Below are 24399 nucleotides of genomic sequence, written 5' to 3' on the forward strand. Positions count from 1 at the left end.
TTTTTGCTATCTATAGTTGTGAATAGATTGTAGTTTTTGTTTTGTATGATACATTGGGCAATTAGTTGTGATGTTCTTTTGATCTGTTCAAAAATTAATGTTGTTATTGTATTATGAAAATTTATGTGATTTTTTTTGGAGAGTATTTGAAGTTTTGAATGGTGTATGCTTCCTTATAAGTGCAATAATAAGGTTTTAGAAATAAGGTAGTCTTGTAACATTGGTGTTTTTGTTCAGAGGTTAGTGTTATTTAGTGCACACCTTTTTTTTAGAACATGATTGCTATGTTATAGAAAAAAAAGGTCTTTTACCTTTTATTAATTAGGTGCAACAAGTTAAAATAGGGGGTGTAAAAAGAAAAAGAATACAAATTAAACAATGTGGGTATTTTATTTCGTCTATATTGTACAAATTTCGGTATTATAAAAGTTGATTTTCGTGATGGTATTATAATTTTAAATATTTTAAATTTTACTTGTAATTGGGACATCCCAAAAATTGGGATGTTATAGTGATGATGAAGCTTTAGGGGAATGTTATGTTGATAGTCATGGTATTAGGTGATGTAGTTAGTATAGGTGTTGATGAACGGGTAGACTACGGTCTAGGTGTGTGATGTTCGAGGATCAAGCCATTTAAAATGATTGATTTGTTGTGTTGAGAGGATTAGGAATCCTATTGTTATTACTTCTATGTTTGGTGTGTTTGATTAGGGTTGATATAATCAGTAGGTATGTATCTTGTTATGTGTTTGATTATGGTTGGTATAAGGTTAAACCACTTTCGTAGTCCCTATTTATGTGGTTTTTTTCCAGTTAGATCCTCGTATTAACAGTTTCCCCAATTTAGTCCTTAAAAGTGAAAAATTGACTCAATTGGGTCTCTACCGTTAAATTGGGTTAAGTTTTTTATGACCTGGCACCTTGACATGGTAAGTTTTTAATATGTGGTAATTACTGAAGGCTTTCGCCCTTCGGTAATTACCGAGGGTCTTTTCTCTTCGGTAATTACCGAAGGAGAAGGCCCTTGGTAATTACCGAAGGGGAAAAGTTGTTGATAATAGTTACTGACAACAAATTTACCGACATATAAGTAGTTGTTGCTAAGCCGTTGGTAATATGGCATTACCGATGGAATTTGGTTGTTTCCGATGGACGACGATCATCGGTAATGCCCTTCTTTTTTGTAGTACGAATCTGATACCAATTAATCAAAAACATCAGTCAAATGAACAATGCAGTTTGTAAGGGTCATATTCTGCCCTTATAAAAAATTATAGTATAAGCTTCGATTTCAAGCGAAACAATATCAACCGTAGAAGGCAACCCAAACATAATAGTTAAAATGGGAATACAATGTTAGACTCTAATGTTGTTGTGCCTAATGTGAAATAAGGACACAAAATCATGATAATGATGAAAATAATGATTACTATGTTTACTAATGTTATAGATTCAAAAAGAGAGAGCATTATACTAATGTTTACTAATTTTGACATTATTATTTGTAATTCTAACAAAGAAAATTACATAGTGGATGCAGACCACAATTTTAACAACCTGACATGGTCATTTGTATCCTTTTAATCTTTTAATAAATATGATATCTACTACAACAACTCTTTTAAGCTGTTTTAACTATAGAGTTCTTCACTTCCTAGTGTATTCACTTATTTTGTAACACTATAAAGCAAAATTGCAAGTGTTACACACTCAACCATTCCTATCCCAAAGTCTAGTTCTTCCTTAAACACCCTAATTTTCTCCCTTTTGTTGCACGAAATAACAACCATGCCTGTGAAATAAGGAGAAGTTCGATCCACTTGGGAGAACCTTTAATTCTCATTTCTAGAGTGAAAATTTTAGATTGTATTTAGGTAGTTGAAACCCTGGGGCTCCATCCACCAAGCCATCAAAGCTAAGGAGCGGATACGCGTCTTTTGGGCATGTCTTAATCAAATCAGTGAAGTTTGTGCACATCACTGCTCATTTGACTTTTTTACCATTATATACTACATTGTCTAGCCAAGTAGTATACTTTACTTCATGGATGAAACCAACTTCCATCAATTTTGACACCTCTTCATCCACAACATGCCTCTATTCTTTGCTCCCAACCTTCTCTTCTTCTAAGCAATTGGGCGGGCTTCCCTAAAGAGGGACAATTTGTGTGACATTATGCTGAGATGGATTCCCGGCATGTTAGATGTCGTCCATGCGAATAAATCGCTATTCACCCTCAATACTTTGTCAATCTCTCTCGCATCATCTTCATCGAGATCGCTCCTAATGGAGGTACTGTGTTCTATCGTCCTACCCAACACGAACGACTATATTTCACCAAGTGGTTCCATCCGATCGTTTGTATTGGTCCTTGGATCCAGGTCTATCATTGCTACCTCTGACCTTCTTATCTTCTGCCATGGAACCCAGGGCAGCACTTTTAATCTGATTGCGTACCATTCTCGAGCTACCTTCTGATTAGCTCGAACTATGCAAATGCTAGCATCCTCCGATGGATACTTCATCGTCAAGTGAGGGGTCAAAACTATCGCTCCAAAGGCATCAGATAGGGTCGGCCAAGTAGAACATTGTACGAGGTGTTAGCCTCTACAAGCAAGAATCTCACCTTTAACTCCTTCGCTCCCCGCTCGCTCCCAAGAACTGTCCTCAAATCAACATACCCTCTAGTATCTACTCGTTCTCCCGCAAATGCCAAAATTTGCTCATTATAATGGACCCCCAAGTCCTCAGACAAGTCCATTTGTTGAAAGGTTTTCCAATAGAGGATGTTAGCTGAACTCCCCTGATCAATGAGAACCTTTCCCACACTATAACGAGCTATCACTGTCGTTATTACCATGGGATCATCATGGTCAACGTCAATAATTAGATATGAATATTTATTAACAACAAATTGAAGACATTAATAATTAGGGACGACGAATATTTATTAAGAGATTTTTTGTTATTTGTAATTACCATTTATTTTCAATTTGTTAGTAAAATTTATTAACAATCCTTTTACTTACATATGTTTAACTTCAAGTAATTTGTGAAAAAAAAATTGCTAGGTTTCTTTGCTATGTTATTTAGTGCACACCTTTTTTTTAGAACATGATTGCTATGTTATAGAAAAAAAAAGGTCTTTTGCCTTTTATTAATTAGGTGCAACAAGTTAAAATAGGGGGTGTAAAGAGAAAAGGAATACAAATTAAACAATGTGGGAATATAATAAAAAGATATTATATAAATATTTTTAAAGATTTAGTTGTTGATATCTTAAAAAGTAGTTAAAAGAAAATAGGAGATATAATTTTAAGATTAGAAAAGATATTATTATTAGAAAAGGTTATTATTAGATATTGTTAGATATTCTAAAAGATATTATTGGATATTCTTATATAATTAATTAAAATATATATATATATATATATATATTGAGATATTATTATATATAATTAGATATTATGGGTAGATAATAATAATATATATTATTGATAGACTTATCATAATTAATTAGAAAAAAGATATTAAAATAGAAGATATTAGGGACTTGTCTAAGCCATAAGGAATGAAATTGAATGCATGAATGGTAAGTTGAATGGACATTTGTAAAGCTTTTTACTCTACAACTCAAAACTGCACATATGCATTCAAATCATATTTAAGCATTTAAGATCACACCAAAACATCCTAAAGCACACCATAACATGTCAAAACATATGTAAGCACTTGAAAACACATCAAAGTATACTTACTCACACCAAAGCACGCTAAGAAATTCCAAAAACACATGAAAATACACCAAACATTCTAACAAGAGACTAAACACAACTAAACAGATGCAAGTTACACTAAAACACTAAAAAATAATCAAATTTAAACATACATCACAAAAAACACATTAAAAAACGCAACATACAAAGCCAAAAGTACATTAACATAAAAGGAAGGCTTAAAATTAAGTTTCCCAAAGGTAGAACAACACAAAAAGGTTTAAAAACAAATTAAAAGAAGTGTGTGAAAGAGTACAAAACAAGGAAAAGTTTAGAATAAAAAAACTAACATTAATGTCTTCCAATTATACCTCCTAACTTGTCGTGCAATCGATCGGTTAACTCAACCAATCAACGTCCCATAGTGAATCATAGACGTCTCGACCGGCATATTCTATAAGTCAATATTTTCATAATATATTAAACTAAAAATATTTTTATTCTAATTGATTCTAATAAATTCCTAAATAATATATTTTATTATTATTATTATTATATAATATCTATTATATCTGATAATATCTTGAGATAATTTTTAAATTTGTAAATATATATAGTATATAACAATATTCAAATATATCTTTTAAAATAAATTAAACCCTTTAAATATAAGTAACAAACCATTTTATCTTTTAATTAAAATATTTAACCAAATTTATATATTTCTCTAAATTATTAAAATTTCTACAATCTCACGTTAAAGTTTATTACTATCCCTACAATTTATACATGTATAATATTTTAAATGAGCTTGGATGTAAATAATTTTACAAACTACTTTTTTATATTTGGATTTAATATAATATAATAAAATAAAGACATTCTTATTTTGTAAGTGTATATAATTTTGTTTCCTTTAATTTTATCATTTAAGTATCTACTTCTTAAACTTAAATAACCAGTCATAATAAAAAAAAACATCTGCATCATTAAATAATTATCTATATTAAAATGATAAAATTGATTTATCTTTAAAATTATCTTTTCACAAAAGATATTTTATAATTTAATAATACTCTATATTTTGATAATTTTTATAATAATAAATATTTTCACAAAAGATATGTTATGTAATATATCGCTTTGGGGACGCAGTGCCTATTTTCTGAGTGGCACGGTTGCATAAGAGACGTGACACACCATATTGCATGCTTTACAAATTACAGAACTGTTATTTCACTCTGTGTCAATAGTCCATTAACAAAGGTATGGTTTTTGAATTTAATTTTACTAGGTGATATAAGTTCTTTATTTTTCAAGATTTTGCTGGGTGATAATTAATGTTAAGGGTTATAAGTTGATTGGTATCATGTGTTGTGATCATAGAATAGGGTACTTTGGCATGGTTGTATTTTAGGTTTTATGTCACAGTTATATTCTGTTTGTAATGGTTGACATCCTAAGAATATTTTGTGAATAAATGTGATTGATGATATAATAGCAGTTGCCATCACATAGCTTTTTGTTTTGGCCGAAATATAAGCATAAACAGTATTTAAACCCATGCTTAGAAGGGTTAAGAATGAATGATGTAGTCGGTTCAGATGTTGTATAGCGCGGAAAATGGAATAAGAGAATTGGAGAATTTATGATTGTTTGAAAAAACTATTTTATATAGAGTTTTACTTTATAATTAATTTGGAGTTTTGGTTCATTTTTCTTGAATTGTACATACTTATTGAATTTGGATTTTCGCAACGATATTATGATTTTAAAAATTTTAAATTTTCAATCGTAATTGTGGCATCCTGGGATGTGACTTTTTTGTATTAGAGTCAGATTTTTGAAAAAACTTTTAGGACTTTTGATGAGTGAGTTCGTCTAACTTTTGTTGTAAGACTTTAAGGCATGTGTAAGTGTATGATTGTATGGAATACATGTGTATGTATATGTATGACTGTGTGGATTGCATGTGTATATATGAATGTGTGGATTGGTTTTAAGACTTTTGTGAAGGAATCTAATGTTGTATACGATTTGGTAATCCATGTGTGAATTGTTCTAGAACTAATTCAATTTATTGTGAATCTATGTAGTTTGTTGTTTGCACGATGAGAATATTTGTAGAGTCTTTCTTGCTATCTATAGTTGAGAATAGATTGTAGTTTTTGTTTTGTATGATACATTGGGCAATTTGTTGTGATGTTCTTTTGATCTGTTAAAAAATTAATGTTGTTATTGTATTATGAAAATTTGTAATTATTTTTGGAGAGTACTTCAAGTTTTGAATGGTGTATGTTTCCTTATAAGTGCAATTTTCGGGGTCAAAAATTCTTTAGAGAAGAAGTCTTAGAAATAAGGTAGTCTTGTAACTTTGGTGTTTTTGTTCAGAGGTTAGTGTTATTTAGTGCACACCTTTTTTTTAGAACATGATTGCTATGTTATAGAAAAAAAAAAGGTCTTTTGCCTTTTATTAATTAGGTGCAACAAGTTAAAATAGGGGGTGTAAAGAGAAAAGGAATACAAATTAACCAATGTGGGAATATAATAAAAAGATATTATATAAATATTTTTAAAGATTTAGTTGTTGATATCTTAAAAAGTAGTTAAAAGAAAATAGGAGATATAATTTTAAGATTAGAAAAGATATTATTATTAGAAAAGATATTATTAGATATTGTTAGATATTCTAAAAGATATTATTGGATATTCTTATATAATTAATTAAAAAAAAATATATATATATATAGATATATATATATATATATATATTGAGATATTATTATATATAATTAGATATTATGGGTAGATAATAATAATATATATTATTGATAGACTTATCATAATTAATTAGAAAAAAAAATATTAAAATAGAAGATATTAGAGACTTATCATAATTAATTAAGTTAAAGATAAATTTAATTTATGTTATCTATATCTTTTATCTTAGTTGGTTGTTATTTCTCCTTATGGGCTTTTATTATAAATATAGTCTTATGGACTTTTATTATAAATAGAGTCTTATGGGCCTTTATTATAAATAGAGTTATGTGTATATTCTACATAAGAAAAATTAATCTCATATATAGTTGTCATTATATTAGACACCTACTAACTATATAGAAATTCTGGCTATTAGGAAAATAAAGAGAGAGAGAGAAACGTTCTTAGAGAGAAGAAAAGGATTGACCGTAAAAAAACCCTTAGTGCAAAGGGAGATTTCTTATGATCCTTGAGAGTGTAGATAAAGCCTTAGTATTGGCTAAGGTAAGGAGAACTTATATTCTTGATTTGTTACGTTCTTGATTTGTTATGTTATTGATTTGTTAAGGTCTTGATTTGTTGTATAATATTTTTTTCATTAAATTTATTATTTAAGTAATTATTTTTTAAACTTAAATAACTAGTTATAATAAAAGAATCATCTCCATCATTAAATAATTATCTATATTAAAATGATAAAACTGATTTATCTTTAAAATTATCTTTTCACAAAAGATTTTTTATAATTTAATAATACTCTTTATTTTAATAATTTTTATAATAATAAATATTTTAGCTAAGAGAAAAAAAGTGACACAAGACTCACGCTTCCTCTTTAATATATAAAGAAAAACTTTCTGTCATGTAATATATCGCTTTGGGGACGCAGAGACTATTTTCTGAGTGGCCATAAGATACGTGACATACCATATTGGATGCATTATAAATTACAGAAGTGTTATTTCACTCCGTGTCAATAGTCCATTAACAAAGGTATGGTTTTTGAATTTAATTTTTCTAGGTGATATAATTGATTTTTCAAGATTTTGCTGGGTGATGATTACTGTTAAGACTTATAAGTGGATTGGTCTGTGATCATAGAATAGGATATTCTGGCGTGGTTGTATTTTAGGTTTTAAATTACAGTTACATTTTCTTTGTAATGGTTGACATCCTAAGAAACTTTTGTGAATAAATGTGATGGATGATGTAGTAGCAGTTGCCGCCTTTTGTTTTGGCCGAAATATCGGCATAAACAGTATTTAAACCCATGCTTAGAGGGGTTAAGAATTGAAGCGTGGTTGGGAAATTTCAGTGGGTATTTGCACTAGTGAGACGTGATCCAGAAGTTTATCTGGTATTTGTAAGTGAGTATTGGGTTGGATTGGCTTAGCCATCCAAATACCATATTGCTTTTGATGAATGCTGATGCCCTGAGCCATTGCGTATGCTAAGACTGTTGTAGAAAATACTAGACATTTCACATTATAAATGTTCCACCAATTCCTGTTTTCTAATGCATTTTATTTTATGGCTTTTCAGGGATATAGAGTACCTTTTGCCTGTGTTATTATGGACACCAACACCAATATGAAAACTCAAAGATGGAAATTGCCAGAGTTTCGTAAACGTTTTATGAAACAATGGTAAGATGCATACCAATACCAGAATATTATTGTAATTTCTCGTGTTACATTCAATTATTTTAGCCCTGTCTTGTGTGTCACGTTAACTGATTATCAAGTTGTTAATTGTTGTAGCTTGGAAGGTGTAGTGAATCAAAGTGATGAACCTTCGACATCTGGGCTTGTTCGACAACTGGAAAGATTTGAGCTGAAACTGAATGGTGCTGCGGACAATGAGGTATATATTTTGGGATTGTGGGAACAAAGTTACAATTTTTGTTATCTGGAAAGAATTCACTTTCAAATTGATAATTTCTTCATTGCATCTCATTCTCAACAAATTTATGTATTCTAATTCCATGTGAAGAATTCGTTTTGAAAACTATAATAGTCTTATCGAGTTCGTGATCTGCATCTATTTGCAGGCTGAGTACTGTCATTGGTTATCTAAAAAGACAAAGGAACTATTTTCACAACCACCAATGAATGCTGAATCCAAACCTTGTCTCTCAAACTCTAATGCCTCAGGGGAAGTCTTCCCTGCTCAAGGTATTGAGATGTGCAAAGCTTGTTCTCTTTGATGCTCCCATGGAAACTTTTCATGACCTACTCCCATCAACTCCCAATAATATACTTGCACCAACATGTGTGATTTTTTCTAGGTTTAATGATCATGTTTACCTATTCTATTTCAGAAACTGGAAAATCTGCAAATACGGATTGGAAGGAGCAGGTTTACCAAGAGGTAATGAAGAAGTTGTTTCTCTTCACTTTCTTTTCCTTCTACCTTGATATTGAATGCATATTCCATCATTTTTTTTAAATTTTCTAACGTGCACTGCAAAAGATATACATTTTTTGTAACTGTATATTGGTCCTTTTAATTGCAGATTCAAAAGATGAATAGTGCCTATTTTTCAAAAGTTTATGTCTCTTATCTAGAGATGAATAAGGCGCTTCAACAGGTTGGTGATTGATTCAAGCAAACTATGATCCTAGATTTACACATTTTTTTCTTGTTATCACTAATCTTTTATATTTATGTTAAATTTCTTCAGCTTGCGTCTTTTCCTCAAGGATCAAATACAAATCTTTTGGAAAAACTGATAAAGAAAATGAAACAAACAGAATGTGTTTTGGCACTCTTCAAATTGAAGAAATGCCAAATAACCACCGATACCAAGAAGATTCTAGATGAAGCAGAAAAGTTTGTAGAATCTAATTTTTCCCCAAAGAATGTTTCTTCCCATCATCAAGGTCCATCACATTCTGGTATTTCTCCATTGAAAATAATTGAAACGAAACCATCACAACAAGCATGGGAAACACAGAACTACTATATAAGGAAGGATGTTTCTGGGGAAAACAAGCCCTGCTTAAAAGAGAAGCAAGTGAAAATAATGGAAACGAAACCATCAACTCAAGTATTGGGAACACAGAATTTTCATATATGGAAGGATGTTTCTCAGCAAACCAAGCCGCAGCAAGCGAAAATAATAGAAACGAAATCATCAGCTCAAGTATTGGGAGCACAGAATTTTTATATATGGAAGGATGTTTCTCAGCAAACCAAGCCGCAGCAAGAAAAAATAATAGAAACCAATCCACCAACTCAAGTATTGGGAACACAGAATTTTCAAATATGGAAGGATGTTTCTCAGCAAATCAAGCCGCAGCAAGAGAAAATAATAGAAACGAAAACATCAACTCAAGTATTGGGCACACAGAATTCTCAGCAAGCGAAAATAATAGAAACGAATCCATTACCCCAACCATTGGGAACACAGAATTCCTGTATATGGAAGGATGTCTCTCATCAAAACAAGCCATGCTTAAAGGAGCAGCAATTAAAAATAGTAGAAGCGAAACCATCAACACAACAATTGGGACCACAGAACTCTAGTATATTGAACCTTGTTTCTCAGCAAAACAAGCCATGCTTAAAAGAGCAGCAAGTGGAAAAACAATATAGGAATTTCCCACAGCATGTAGATCAAGTGTCTAACATGAAAGGTACATCTATTAATTCAGGTTTTTTTTTAATCAGCTAGAGTTGTACATTTTTATGCTATATTTTCCATGTTATCTGTGCTTACTGGCAAATGTTTTTTACAATTTTTCAAACTCAGGTCCTGACAATGCCGTACAGAAGCAAGCCCAAGGTTCAGAGAAAGCAAGTGAAGCATTGAGGGTCAGTGTAAACAGTCTGGAGACTTCAGCTTCACCCTTGACAGAAAACTGCAATAAGCTTAAAGAATTTTCTGATAAATCTACGCTGAATTTTGATGAGCCAAGTGATGAAGTGAAGCGCATTCTTAAAGTGGTTGGTCTAAAACTTCTGGTTTCCATGCTTCTTATTTGCATTTCTTTAAATCATAAAAAGTGGTTGTCCTAAATTCTATTATTGTGATATACTTCTAGTTAGCCGTCATATCACCTGAAGCATTGAGCGCATCAGTTAATGAAATGAGAGACGCAGTCTATTTGAATGATGTGATGGCAACTTCAGAGTTCTTAGATGAACCACGAGAGATGGTTCAACAACAAAACCAACCGGACCTCATTGCACAAACTGGGAAAAGTGAGGCATTTTCACAAGCTGGTAGGAAAAGGTCTCGAAGCCACAGTTTCAACCAGTTGTCTGATGCTGAGGAACCTGACTGGACTTCAGTCGCATATAAAAAAAAGAAGCCAAGAATTTTGGTAATATACCTTCATTCTAGTTTTTTTCCACTAATTTTTTTTTCACAAATGCACTCTACTGAATAATAATATATCATTATTTTGTTTAGTAAATTCTGCAACTCTAAATGCACTACTTAGGTATCTGTTTCTTAATTTCTGCATTCCTTAACATTAGCATTGGTAACTCTAGCAGGAAAATTCTTCTCTTTTAGAAGAATTAAAGGAGATCAACCATCGATTGGTAGACAGTGTGATTGTTGTTGGAGAAAATGTCAGCTTTCTTAAAGCGCCGGGAGTAGCGGCTGAGGATAGTGAAGGGTTGGTTATCGAATTCCTTTTCAATGCAGTATCGTTCAATATGAACGTAGAATCTCATACTTTTGCAGATAAAAAGGTGAATACTTTATATTCTGTTATGAACTTTGCACACATTGATTTTTTGTGTTCTGTTATATTAACCATGAATATTTGTCATGCAGTCAATAATCAAACCATTAAGGTTGTTCGTTCCTACAAATTATCCAACTTCTTTGCCTGTTATTGTAGACAAAGAGCTGTCAGAAGTCAGGTTAGATATTAAGATGATTTTCTTCTATTTATATTCTTAAGCAGTTATTCATTATCAAGTCATGTTTGTAAAATTATGACTATGAAACTATTTGAATGTCAGAAATATTGGATCCTATAAATATTAAGTTTCATATTTCATCAACAAGAATTTTATCTCGATAGTTTAAATCTCCCTTGATTCCTTTTTATTCAACTTCAACAGTACTGAATGCCAGAAAGACCTATCAACAATAGCAAAATCAAAGCTGATTCGCTTTCTGAGATGCTTGGATCGGACATGGTCACTTGAGGATATAGCAATGTCATGGGAACGTTGTGCCAGAGAAACAGTTCTTGAGTGTGCAAAAACCTTTGGAGGAGAAACTTTTAGCTCAATATATGGAGAGTGGGAAAATTATCAAACTGAAGTCATGTCTTGAATAGATCAATCATATACTTTTTTATTTTGCAAGGCATGTCTTTAACAGCTCCACAGTAGAATATAGCTTTAGAGTCAAGTTGATACAAAACAATCAGTTTTGTCCGAATTTGATAATATGTATATACAAATTTTTTGACTGATTATTTCTGATAAACTCTTCCTTCAATTACTTTTTTTGCATTCACAAGATTCAAATAGCATAAAATCTTGCTTTAATAAGATGCAGTCCGGTACCACTCAGTCTAATACACAACTTTTCAAAGAAATTTTCTAAAAATCAATTGGTATATGGAAGATATTTGTTGTTTATAATTGCCAACAAGACTTAGGAGCCAAGATTAATTTATTAGAAGATTTAAAGTTTAAATAATTTGCCTATGGATGTCTTTCAAAGACAGTGTGCAAACCAACACAGTTTAAAATAATTTTGTTAACATTATAATATTGTACATGTTCTCTCATGTATTTTGAAGTTGTTATAAGAAAATTGCTAATTAACGACAACAAAATCTATTGGTGGTAGGGTACTAAGAGCATATGAGAGGAAAAAGAAAGAGTAAAGTTAATAATAGTTAGTTAGTAGGGATGGGAGTCTATATAAGAGGGTGAGGAACTCTTGTAAGAGTTTGGTTTTTGTTAATTCATTTACATAGACAGGACATTTTATATCCTTTGGAGGGGAGTACTCCCTTGGAGGTTTGGTGTGTACATTGTTACAGAAGAAATATACAATTTTCTTTCTTCTTTTACAGAACTGATTTGAGGACAGTTCTGGGGAGCGAGCGGGGAGCGAGCGGGGAGCGAAGGAGTTGAAGGTGAGATTCTTGCTTGTAGAGGCTAACACCTCGTACAATGTTCTACTTGGCCGACCCTATCTGATGCCTTTGGAGCGATAGTTTTGACCCCTCACTTGACGATGAAGTATCCATCGGAGGATGCTAGCATTTGCACAGTTCGAGCTGATCAGAAGGTAGCTCGAGAATGCTACGCGATCAGATTAAAAGTGCAGCCCTGGGTTCCATGGCAGAAGATAAGAAGGTCAGAGGTAGCAATGATAGACCTGGATCCAAGGACCAATACAGACGATCGGATGGAACCACTTGGTGAAATATAGTCGTTCGTGTTGGGTAGGACGGCAGAACACAGTACCTCCATTAGGAGCGATCTCGATGAAGATGATGCGAGAGAGATTGACAGAGTATTGAGGGTGAATAGCTATTTTATCCACACCATATTTGCCTCTTCATTATTTTCTTTCTCCTATGATTTATATTCTTTTTTCTCTTCTTCGACCTCTAACCACAGGTGTTGTTGTGGCCTACATGGCTGCTCTATGACTACATTGTTCACACTTTGTCGTTGACTTCAGTTACTCCTCATTCTCTTACCCACTTATGAAAAATCTCATCACCTAGGCAAATAATTTGATGTTCTTTTTACCAACTCATTTATTGATAGAAAATTTGTCAGACCTCATTTCAAACGCATCCAAAACCCCTCTGGGAATTTCAGACCTCATTAAAAACGCACCCAAAACCCCTTTGAGCGGATGCCAGGTGTCAAGCAACGAGGATCCAAAAATCAGATAGTGGAATGCAGGTGTCAGCAGAGGAGCGGACGTTCGTTTTAGGCAAAACAGAGTTTTGGAAAAATCACGTCACACTCTCTCTGCATGCACCTTCTTCTCCAAAACTCTGATCTTTCATTTCTCCTCCTTCTCTCTAAAAAGCTTTCCCTTCTCTCTACCGAAACTCACCATTTTTCTACTCCAATCTCCGTTCAGGCACCGTAGAAGCACCCCCGGTGTCCCAAGCTTCAGTTTGATCCGATCAGTTTCGAGTTCTGATCTGGTAAGTCTTCTTCTCCGTTAGTCGTTCGTTCCCTGGCACATGCAAACCAACTTCTGGTTGCATGGGTTCATAGTCTTCTTCTGAACCAGTTGGTTTGTTGTTTGTTTTGATTTGAAGAGTGGATTGAACGTTGAGGGTAGAAGGATTTTAGTCCGCATCCTATATCTAGTACGCTCGTTCACGCTAGAGGTAAGGGAAGCTTATTTAATTTAATTGTATGATCGTTGTACGTTCGTTGATAATGAATGCATGTTGCTGAGTGATTGGATGTATATAAAGTATGAATATGATTATTTACTATGTTATGGATTGTATGAAGTATGTAAATTGATTATGACATGTATGTATAAAGTTGTGAAACTATATGTTAATTGATTTGGAATATAAATGATCCTGATATGATTTCCTTACGAAAGTGTACGTTCGTTACTGAACGGTCTTCGACCGTTCGGTAATTCTAGTAAACTTGGTTAGAAGTGGATTCTTCCATTTGGGAAGAATCCAATTTGAGGACAAGCGTCTTCATTTCGAATCACTATGCTTGAGCGTTCGGCCAAGTATAGCTGTGTCTTGGTGTTCCGTTATAAAGTTAAGTGTATATATATATATATATATATATATATATATATATATATATATATATATATATATATATATATATATAGGTAATTGTATATTGTAGTTATTCTTAAACACTATCCCAATAGTATCTAGGTATAATTATCAAGCCGTTTCTCTTTAAGTTTAGTAGCATTTGGTCTCATACTAAGTGTTCGTCCTAAACAAGTGTTTGGTCTTACAATAGGCACTCGTTCCATCTCCTTAAGTTAAACTTCCTAATACGAGCGTTCGTTCAACCCTCTAGGGTTTGCTCACTATAGTGTTCAGTCTTTGACTGACATTTGGATTTCTTGATACTAAACCCAAATGAACTAAGTATTCACAAGCGTTCGGTTTCTTCATATGAATCATTTTAAGTATTAGTTTTGAATGCCTTGAAATATCCTTATTCATTGGTTTCATTCTGGAGTCTTCGTTCTTGGTTTGGTCTTTTTGATGTTCAATTAGAATTCTCAAGAGTTAGTTCATCTAATTGGCTCAATGTTGTAATTGACGTTCGTTCCATTAGTTTATGGCAATTTATGATTGTACTCGTTATCTTCCTCAACCCGATATCAACCCTTTAATCTTAAATCCATTCCTAAATTTGAGATCTCTCGGTCTCGCTCTGTGTTCGGTCTTGTTCTGAGTTCGGGTTGAACGTCCGTTATTTGGAATCCTCATGAATCTTGTACGAGTTGGTTCAATGAAATGTTTATTAATGAAAGATGAAGAAAATATGATATGGAAATGTTGTGGATTATGGACGAGCGTTCCGGGGAGGAACGACTCTTGTGTGAATATTGGAATTTGTAAAGTATGATTGTGGGTAAGCTAAGCTGGCTGTTCATCCTGATGTTCCGTGAGTACTCGTCTTCACGTAGAGGAGGGTAGGTCATGTGTGGGAACGATAGAAGGTCCTAGTCCTTAGGGTTAATTTGGACAGATAGGGCTAACCTCGGGTGGCAGCTTGATAATGCTAAATTTTACCATATTTTAAGCATCATTTTAGTAGCAAAATCAACTCCTTTCTAACTTATAACTTGCTTAATCCTCTTGTTTTGTCTTGTTTTCTATATATTTGTGTTTTTGGCTACTTTGATGTACTTTCATCAATAATCCCTTATTTTGTAGCTAAAAATGAGCTTGGAAGACTCTCCAACCATGTATAGAACTAAGAAACGCTCGCCACACATGCAGGACACTCGCACAATCAGGACGTTCGTCCAAGATTCAGAACGTTCATCCAAAAGAGAAGTGGACGTTCGTCCAGAAACAAGTGGACGCTCGTCCTCCATGCAGAGCGGACGCTCGTCCATGTGCGAAAGAGAGGGGGACGCTCGTCCAGAGGAAGCAGGCGCTCGTCCAAGAGAGGGGGACGCTCGTCCAGAAGCAGCAGGCGCTCGTCCAAGAAGCAGACGTTCGTCCATGCAGAAGGAGGACGTTCGTCCAGGAGAGGTCGTTCGTCCCAGGCAGAGAACGCTCGTCCAGCCAGGCAGAAGAGGACGCTCGTCCAGCCAGGCAGAGGACGCTCGTCCAGTACGCTCGTCCAGGAAAGAGGACGCTCGGCCAGATTGAAGGACGTTCGTCCAAATGCGAGAGGCTCGCGCTCGGGCGCGAAAACAGAGGGGCGCCCGGGCGCGACTTTTCGCCAGATTTGAATTTTTGCGAGAGCTTCGCGCTCGGGCGCGACTAACAGAGGGCGCCCGGGCGCGACTTTTACTGATGTGGCAGACAGCTTATTTAACCCTAAAACGCGAAGGGGAAAGGGTCTTTGGTCATTTGGAGGCGCGATTTCACTGAGAGGAGAGCTTGGAGGGCTGCTAGGGTTCGTGGGAACACTCCCTTCTTCCTCTTAGGTTCTTCATCTTCTTCCATGGCCATTTTGTAAGCTTTAGGGTTCTCCATGAAAATGGAGAACCAAACCCATCTTGTTGGGATTAGTTGTAGCCTTTGATTTCTTGTGTAATTGTTGAATGATTTGATTATATATATGCCTTTTCTATCAATTGCTAGTATTCTTGTTTCCAATCTTAAAGCTTGCATGTAATGGGAACGTTCATGGCTTGATTTTGGGGTTTTATGGATTATGGGAACGTAAGACGAAATCCGGAACTGAAATAGGAGTCCTTGTGGGTCATTGATTCTAGGAATGGAAGATGATTCACATGTTGTCTTAGATCCCAATTCTTTAATGCGGGTTTTGCTTGTTAGATTGCCAAGGAATTGGGGTTTGATAAGGAAAACCTAGGCTCTTTCACCTAAGGAATTAGGGCTAGAGTGTTTTAGTGGATTGACTTTAGTAAATTGATAGAGAGGAGACGAAATTGGTCATACACAAGAGTCCATTGGTGAAAACTAATCTTAACAATGTCATTTCATACCATTTCTTGTCTTTTCCATTTCCAAGTGCCTTCAATACCAAAGTCCAACCTTGTAATTATGTATCAATTTACATTCCTGCACTTGTTCTGTATATTGATGTTATGTTATTGAGTCTATATGAGTTGTTAATCGCACAATTCTCTAGTATTACGAGTCTCTTGGGAAAACGATACCCGGTCTTACCGGTTTATTACTTGAACGATTCGGTGCACTTGCCGAAATCGAGCCCAACAAGTATTTTTTGGCATCATCAAGTTTTTGGCGCCGTTGCCGGGGATTTGGGGGCTGAACCCGAGTCCTAGCAACGGCTATCAAAGTTTTGGGTCATCACAGCTGTTGAGGGCATCCTAGTTACTACACACCCGAGTGCACGAACGCCTGTAGCTACGCAAATTTCATACCGTCCGGACAGTCAGTCTAGTATTAGGATTTGTGTGAATGAACTATGAATTATCTTGTTTGAATAATGTTGTGAAATGTATGTTTATGCATGAATTAAATTGCATAAGCTTACCCTGTGTTTTTCTGTCGTGTCTTGTTTTGTACGTTCGTCTTGTCGTTGCAATGATCATCCGTGTGGATGTGAGCAGAAGGGGACGCGCTGTTGGAAGATACGCTGGAAGAAGAAAATTTGGTAGATGTTGAGGTTAAGACCGAATCTTAGGACGTTCGGTCAGTAGAGTAGTTTTTATTATAAGGTGGTCTGTCGCAACTTTCCTTTCTTTTGTATGTATGATCGTTCGGTAGTTGGTTTTTGTAAACCGTTCGGCCAGACTCGTATTTCTGTATTGTTTAATTATAGTAACTCTTTTTGTAAGGCCGTTTGGCCAAGATCGTACGTTCTCGTATAGTGTAAGACTGATCTGCTATATTATTAAATGTAATTATTCGATTATATGGTTTATTGCTGTATTTTTGGGGATGTTACAAAATTCATCGATAATAATAATTATAAATTTTCAACAAATTTTAGTAATAAATTTTAAGACATATAATAACCAATAGACAAATCTATCCGTAATAAGATATATAAATTATTTATAAAATTTACCAATGGATAAATTATTCATCAAAAATTCAAATTTTAATTTATTGAAGATGTTATTCACGAATATTTTTTTTAATAATAAAAATTATTAATAATTTTAGTTTTATTAATGATTTTTTTTTATAAAATTTCATCAATAATTATAAAAATTCTTATAACAATTCCATCAATAATTATGGAAATTCTTGTAACGGGTATATTATTAATCTTAATGTAAGTATCATGTAATGGTATTTTGTGTTGATTAATTAAACTTAAAAGATACATAAAAATGCATTAATGTCCAAAATAATATAAACAAATAACTTCACATAATTATACTCGTTATACATGTCTACTTAATATTTAAAACATTGTCACTTTAATTTCTTCCACTAAAAATAATATTTTTCAAAAGGAGTTTTTTTTATATTCAGTTTGCAAATTTTATCTAGACATTGGTTAATTTGGTGAGATATTTTTTAACAATAAACATTTATACTTTCATTGACTGATGTAAACTGTCAATGTCAATAAAGATGTTTACGTCAAATATACTAGGATCAAAAGTAAAAATATTTAAATTAGGGTTAAATATGTTTTTAGTCCCTAAACTATTGGCCGTTTCTGGTTTTTGTCCCTCTTTCAAAGTAAGGTACGATTTGGTCCTCAATCTTTTCGAAACTTTGGTTTTAGTCCTCGAAAACTAACACCGTTAAATATGTGCTGACGTGGCTAACGGTAGACTGACACACGATTTTTTTCAAGTGTTTCTCACTCTTTCTCCCCTTCTCTCTCTTCCTTCCATCTTCCACCCAACTTCATGCCTGGTTTCGTTTTTTTATATTTATTAGCAGTTATGTTAATTTCTTTGGAAAGTTACTGTTTTTAAAAGTATCCTTCTATTAAAAATCTTTGGATTCCTCTCCCTTCAACATGTTCTCATGGAAAATACAGGATATTACATTAGTTTTATAATCGTGGGATTCATAGTACCATTCAGATAATATTTGTATTTACAAGCATTTAAATAATTTACTTACTGAATCCACAGAAGCAACCAGAGATACTACGGCCATGATTATGCAAGTCCTGAAATGGAAAATCGGGAAACCCCATTGCAAAGGGTAAGGAATTCGGAGCCATGCAGAAGTTAACAACGCATTGGATACATCAGTCCTGCAATGTTTCATGGTATAAGCATGCTTTCTGCATGCATCACTCAGAATGTTTGAACTTGGGATTTTGGGATTGCATCCTTTGTAGGTTATGGTAAAATGCAGTAGAAGGCATTGGTCTCTTTATATAATTGGCCAGTGCTATATGAAGTTGCGTACTTCTTATTCCTAATGAGGAGTGGTTGGTCTCTTCATTCCAAGTGAGTGTCTAAATAAATAAATAGATTTTGGAAGCCTTATACCATATCAGAAGTTTTCCTTTGTCTGAATCTTTGTGAAATATGAGACCTTACTTTTGAGTATATCCATTTCAGAGTTCGTTTCTTTCTTTCAGAACCATAAATTGTTATATGGAGTAGTGTTAAAAGCCATCTGGGGAACTGGACAGTTGAAAATAATCCTTGGATACATGGGAATTTTCCCTCTCCTGCTTTAATTTTTTCTGCTTAATATAGCTGACTTCATTGTCCTGATTTAGGTGAAAAGTCTGGGCGCTAAAGCTGGAGTTGTAATATCCTGTATTAGCTTAATGGTACTATGAATCCCACGATTATAAAACTAATGTAATATCCTGTATTTTCCATGAGAACATGATCAGAAGGGAGAGGAATCCAAAGATTTTTAACAGAAGGATACTTTTAAAAACAGTAACTTTCCAAAGAAATTAACATAACTGCTAATAAATATCAGAAAAACGAAACCAGGGATGAAGTTGGGTGGAAGATGGAAGGAAGAGAGAGAAGGGGAGAAAGAGTGAGAAACACTTAAAAAAAAATCGTGTGTCAGTCTACCGTTAGCCACGTCAGCACATATTTAACGGTGTTAGTTTTCGAGGACTAAAACCAAAGTTTCGAAAAGATTGAGGACCAAATCGTACCTTACTTTGAAAGAGGGACGAAAACCAGAAACGACCAATAGTTTAGGGACTAAAAACATATTTAACCCTTTAAATTATTACATAATACTTTAAATTATGATATCTATATATTTACAAAAGTTCATGGTATAAATCATGATTAAGAGAATCGAATGGAATTATTTAAGATTATATTTTTTTACCTTAGTTTAATACAAAACTTTGTAATTAAAATGTGTAATGTATTCCATCTTTATCCTTTATTGTTTTATTTGACAAAAAGAACTTGAGTTAAGAAAATGATTAAGGAATCAACACACAAGTAAATTTAGGGAAAACATTCAAATTCTCACGGTAAGAAGCCCTAAAATCAAAATTGCAAATTTATTGAGAAAAATCTGATTCGTTCACAAAATAAAGGAATATGCACCATGATATTTAGAGAAGGGTTAAATATGTTTTTAGTCCCTAAACTATTGGTTGTTTCTGGTTTTAGTCCCTCTTTCAAAATAAGGTACAATTTGATCCTCATTCTTTTTTGAAACTTTGGTTTTAGTTCTCGAAAACTAACGCCGTTAAAAGTGTGCTGATGTGTCTAACGTTTCTGCCTAACTGATTGCACGTGTCAGCAAAAAAGCAATTACACGTGGACAGAGATGTTAGATACATCAATACATTTTTAACGGCGTTAGTTTTCGAGGACTAAAACCAAAGTTTTGAAAAGAATGAGGACCAAATTGCACCTTATTTTGAAAGAGGGACTAAAACCAGAAACGGCTAATAATTTAGGGACTAAAAACATATTTAACCCTTTAGAGAAAGACTATTTTCTCATCACATTCGTTAAATGAATTAAGACATCAGATTCTTTTGATTTCAAGTATAATGAAATAGCATTTTTAGAGTTAATTATCTTTTTGAAAAGATTGTTTATTTTGAAATTTGTAACACTTGTAACCTACATCAAGAAGGAGAAATATACATTTAAATTGTCGTTGGTCTTAAACAATGTGAGATTATTGGATATTGTTTAGGTCCTAAATCTGTTGAGATAATATCATTAATGTATCTAACGTATTGTCCATTATAGGGTCTGGATCTATTATCACAATTTTATCTTTAAAAAATATTTTAATATCAACATCCGACGACGGATATGGGTATTCATTGAAGACTCAACGAATATTTTCCTTAATTATTTTAATTTTTTTACAGTTATTCATAAAATATATTTTAACGTTTTAGTTTATTAATTTATTATTTTATAAAGTTTTCTATTTTTATTTTTGAAATGAATTGTTTAAGTTTTATATATTTAAATGAAGTACATATTTTATATATTTAAACTTTTTAAATTTATTGAATTAAATATTATTAATTTTATTATATTGAATGTTAACTGTTAGTAATTTTTTTTGTAATTATTTACGTAATTTTATTTAATTTAATTTTTTTATAGTTAATAAATTATGAAATTAATTTTTAAATTTTTTTAGAATTAATTAGCGTAATTGTTTATTTTATTTAATTTTATTGTAGTTAATAAATTAATTATTATTAGTTTAATTTTTTTAATTTGAATTTTTTTTATAGTTTACTAATTATATTTCAAACAATATTTTATGTGATTTTGCTTTATGTAATAATTTGACTTTTCAGAAATGGCAAGAACACGCAGTGCATCATTAATTAGTTCTCGAAATGCGAGTTCTCGAGGAAAGAGTTATGTGCAGGACGAAGCTAGGAGAGGACTTACCGTTTTTGCTCAGAGAAGCACGTAGTTTCTATTGAGGATGATCCTATTGCTGAGGAGCGAGCCTTTGAGGAGCAAACATATGAGTCCTATGAGGCTCCTGTTCATTGATGTCTCTGACGACGATGTTAAGGAGGAGGAAAATGCAGATGTTCCTAACATAGAGGAGGATGTCGGTGGATTTGCTGGAGGTTCACGTGATGCTTCATTGTTGGCGCACTATGTTCAACATGTCGCTTATGATATTTTGCAGGGTCGGGTGAGTGCAAAACTTAAATTTTAATTATTGTTTTTTCCAATAGAATTTATATTAAATATTGTTGTGTAGGATCAATGGGAGATGTTGAAGTTGATATCCCACGGTAAAAAAAGTAAATAAGTTAGGAGCATGTCACGAGAGAATTCAACACACTGTGTTGAATTCCACTTTTCTGCCTCTCACACAGATTTCCTATTATTACGCCGATAAGGGCTTATTCCCTGGATTCATAGAGATGGCATTTCGAGACCAATAGTTTCCATCTCTGTAGGAGAGATGTTGGTTACTCTTGATGAAGTCTCGAAATTACTTCACCTCCTGATGTTGAGATAGTTGTGTGATTTGGAGGAGTTGGAGTTTGAGGAGACTCGTATAACCCTTGTGGACTTGCTTGGCGTTGATCATGGCATGGCTCGTGCTGAGATGGAGGAGTCACGTGGTCCAAAAGTCAGGCTCAACTAGCTTAGAGAGATCTATGTTGAGAGGTGTGAGTCGTAGCAGTGGGACTATGATGTGAGAACATATCTATTACATTTAGTTGGATGCACTATATTTGCAAATAAGAGTGTCATTTCTATACGCGTGTCTTACTTACTATTATTTAGAGACATACACGCATGTGACAAATATGCCTGGGATGTTGCTGCACTCGTTTATTTATACGAGCAGCTTGGGGATGCGAGTCTGGCTTCCATGAGGTAGATGGCTAGAGATTTAACTATGTTACACGTATACTTATACCTTCCACATTTATTTCATGTACTTCTTTTTATGTTGGAAGATGGAAGATATTTAATTCAATAATTATTTTTTTAGAGTTGGATATACGCGCATTTCCCTAACATGGGAAGGAGGCGGTTGGTGTCTTCTTCCCTAATAAGTCGCTAAGTGACAGAGCCCTAGGTAGAGTTCCACTATTGCAGATATTCCGTCACAATTGGATGCTCTCACATAGAGTGCAGTTATTTGGCATTTGTATGAGGGACATCTGGGCATTTGTTCATTCTTCGACATATGTATGTATTTTGGATGGATTCGAATTGGTGATACCCTTTGCCATCATTTGCCTGAGCGTGTCTTAAGGGAGTTTGGGTTTCACCAAGACATTCCACGATCACCTACTACCGTTCCAAATGCAGATATAGTCGTCATTGATGATGCCTGGTTGCACTACACAAATCACGTTGTGAGTAATGTGAGACATGCAACATCCCCTTTTGACTGCGTCGATGGGTACATACAGTGGTTTAGGACGGTTTCACATCCTTATATTATTGTTGTTGCAGATGATGCGCATCCTTATATTATTGTCTTGGATGTATAAATACTTGGGAAAACAAATGACAGGACCCTGCATATAAACTACTTGGTCAACCTAGAGCTCGTCGACCGTGAGGAGCGATCTTCCACCGGATCATTTCTTTAGCCTAGGAAAGTCTCGAGACTCCTAGAGCTTATTGACCGATAAGGAGTAATTTGTCATTGGATCAATCCTTTAACCTATGAAAGTTCTAAGACTCCTAGAGCTCACTGATCAGTTATGAATTTCCAAAGAAAACTCTCATTGCATCGTCTTTTATATGGCCTAGGGAATGTTCCCAGTAAACTCATAGAGCTTATTGATCGAGCAAAACAAAGACGAACAAAGACTTAAAGCGCATAGAAAACAGACCCAATACAACGCGAACAACCTCTATTAAAGTTCACAATAATCCCGCACCTCGTCCAATAAAGAGCTTGCTTGAGCTTGGAGGCCTCGTGTACTGTATGGCCACTCGGTCAGCCAAGGACCGAGCGGTCGACCATCCAGCAAGAAAATGATTGACTGGTCCAGAACAATCATTAATTGATAATTAATCTGGACAATAATAGTAATTAATGGGCAATTAAATAAAATAATAGTCATTTATTGGTGATTAATGAACACTTTTTTTTTCCTTTCTGTGGGCTATATATAATATAATATTAATACAGCGAAACTTATAATATATGGATAAAATACACGTATTTGATTTATTTTGAAAATATATAATGTCTAATATATGTTTATTGAAAAACATATAATTTTTTTAAAAAGTATGATAAATATATATTATTGTTATATGAGTTTAAATTAATTATATCTATTAAAAATTATTAAAATAAAAAATTATAAATTATTAAAATAAAAAATTATAAATTATTATTATTATATTATTATAGATTAAATACTTTATTAATAAACATTGATAAAGAAATACAGATATATAACTCAAATTGACATATCGGTATTTAAATTGGTAAAACTATTGTATACAACTGAGTTATTGAATTAAAATTTTTAGTTTAATAACTAATGTAATCTAACTTCAATTAAAATATTATATACAAAAGTTGGTGATAGCTTGTTGAAAATGGACATGAAAGAGATAGTTAAGGTAAGGGTGTCATTGGAAAGAGGAACATAATCAAATAAAAAAAATTGATGACGTTAAACGTAAGTCATGTTCGTGGGATCCAAAACATTGAAAAACACTTGTTTGTCCCTTTCCTTTGTTAACGAAAGGGAAAGCACTTTTGTCTTTTTAGTTAAAGTTTAGTTCGCATGTTCATTCAGTCATTCTATTTTATTATCTCATAATCAATCATAAGAAGTTTAGTTTCTATCTCAATGAAAAAATTATTTTAAGAAAATGTCATTTTGACATTTAAAGTGTCTCTCAAATTAAA

At 33.3% G+C, this 24399-nt stretch overlaps 1 protein-coding gene across 1 annotated transcript; it reads left to right on the forward strand.

Annotated features, from left to right (window-relative positions):
* Positions 1–7367: 7367 nt before the first annotated feature.
* On the forward strand, positions 7368–11859 carry LOC128196598 (mediator of RNA polymerase II transcription subunit 15a-like). The gene is made up of 12 exons (XM_052878076.1): positions 7368–7474; positions 8024–8127; positions 8242–8344; positions 8532–8655; positions 8802–8851; positions 8997–9071; positions 9165–10119; positions 10236–10429; positions 10528–10809; positions 10985–11185; positions 11271–11359; positions 11564–11859. Exons 2-12 carry the CDS (start codon positions 8054–8056, stop codon positions 11778–11780), a joined length of 2364 nt encoding a protein of 787 aa, XP_052734036.1. The 5' UTR covers positions 7368–7474; positions 8024–8053; the 3' UTR covers positions 11781–11859.
* The last annotated feature ends 12540 nt before the right edge of the window (positions 11860–24399 follow it).

The sequence above is a fragment of the Vigna angularis genome, chromosome 5 (assembly GCF_016808095.1).
Source record: "Vigna angularis cultivar LongXiaoDou No.4 chromosome 5, ASM1680809v1, whole genome shotgun sequence".
NCBI lineage: Eukaryota > Viridiplantae > Streptophyta > Magnoliopsida > Fabales > Fabaceae > Vigna > Vigna angularis.

What these genes read in the sequence shown, in the direction of transcription:
- LOC128196598 (XM_052878076.1), top strand. Translation starts at nt 8,054, where the DNA reads ATGGACACCAACACCAATATGAAAACTCAAAGATGGAAATTGCCAGAG. An exon ending in AGGAGCAGGTTTACCAAGAG is followed by an intron (nt 8,852 to 8,996) that starts GTAATGAAGAAG and finishes TTTTAATTGCAG; the next exon opens with ATTCAAAAGATGAATAGTGC. An exon ending in TGAAGCGCATTCTTAAAGTG is followed by an intron (nt 10,430 to 10,527) that starts GTTGGTCTAAAA and finishes ATATACTTCTAG; the next exon opens with TTAGCCGTCATATCACCTGA.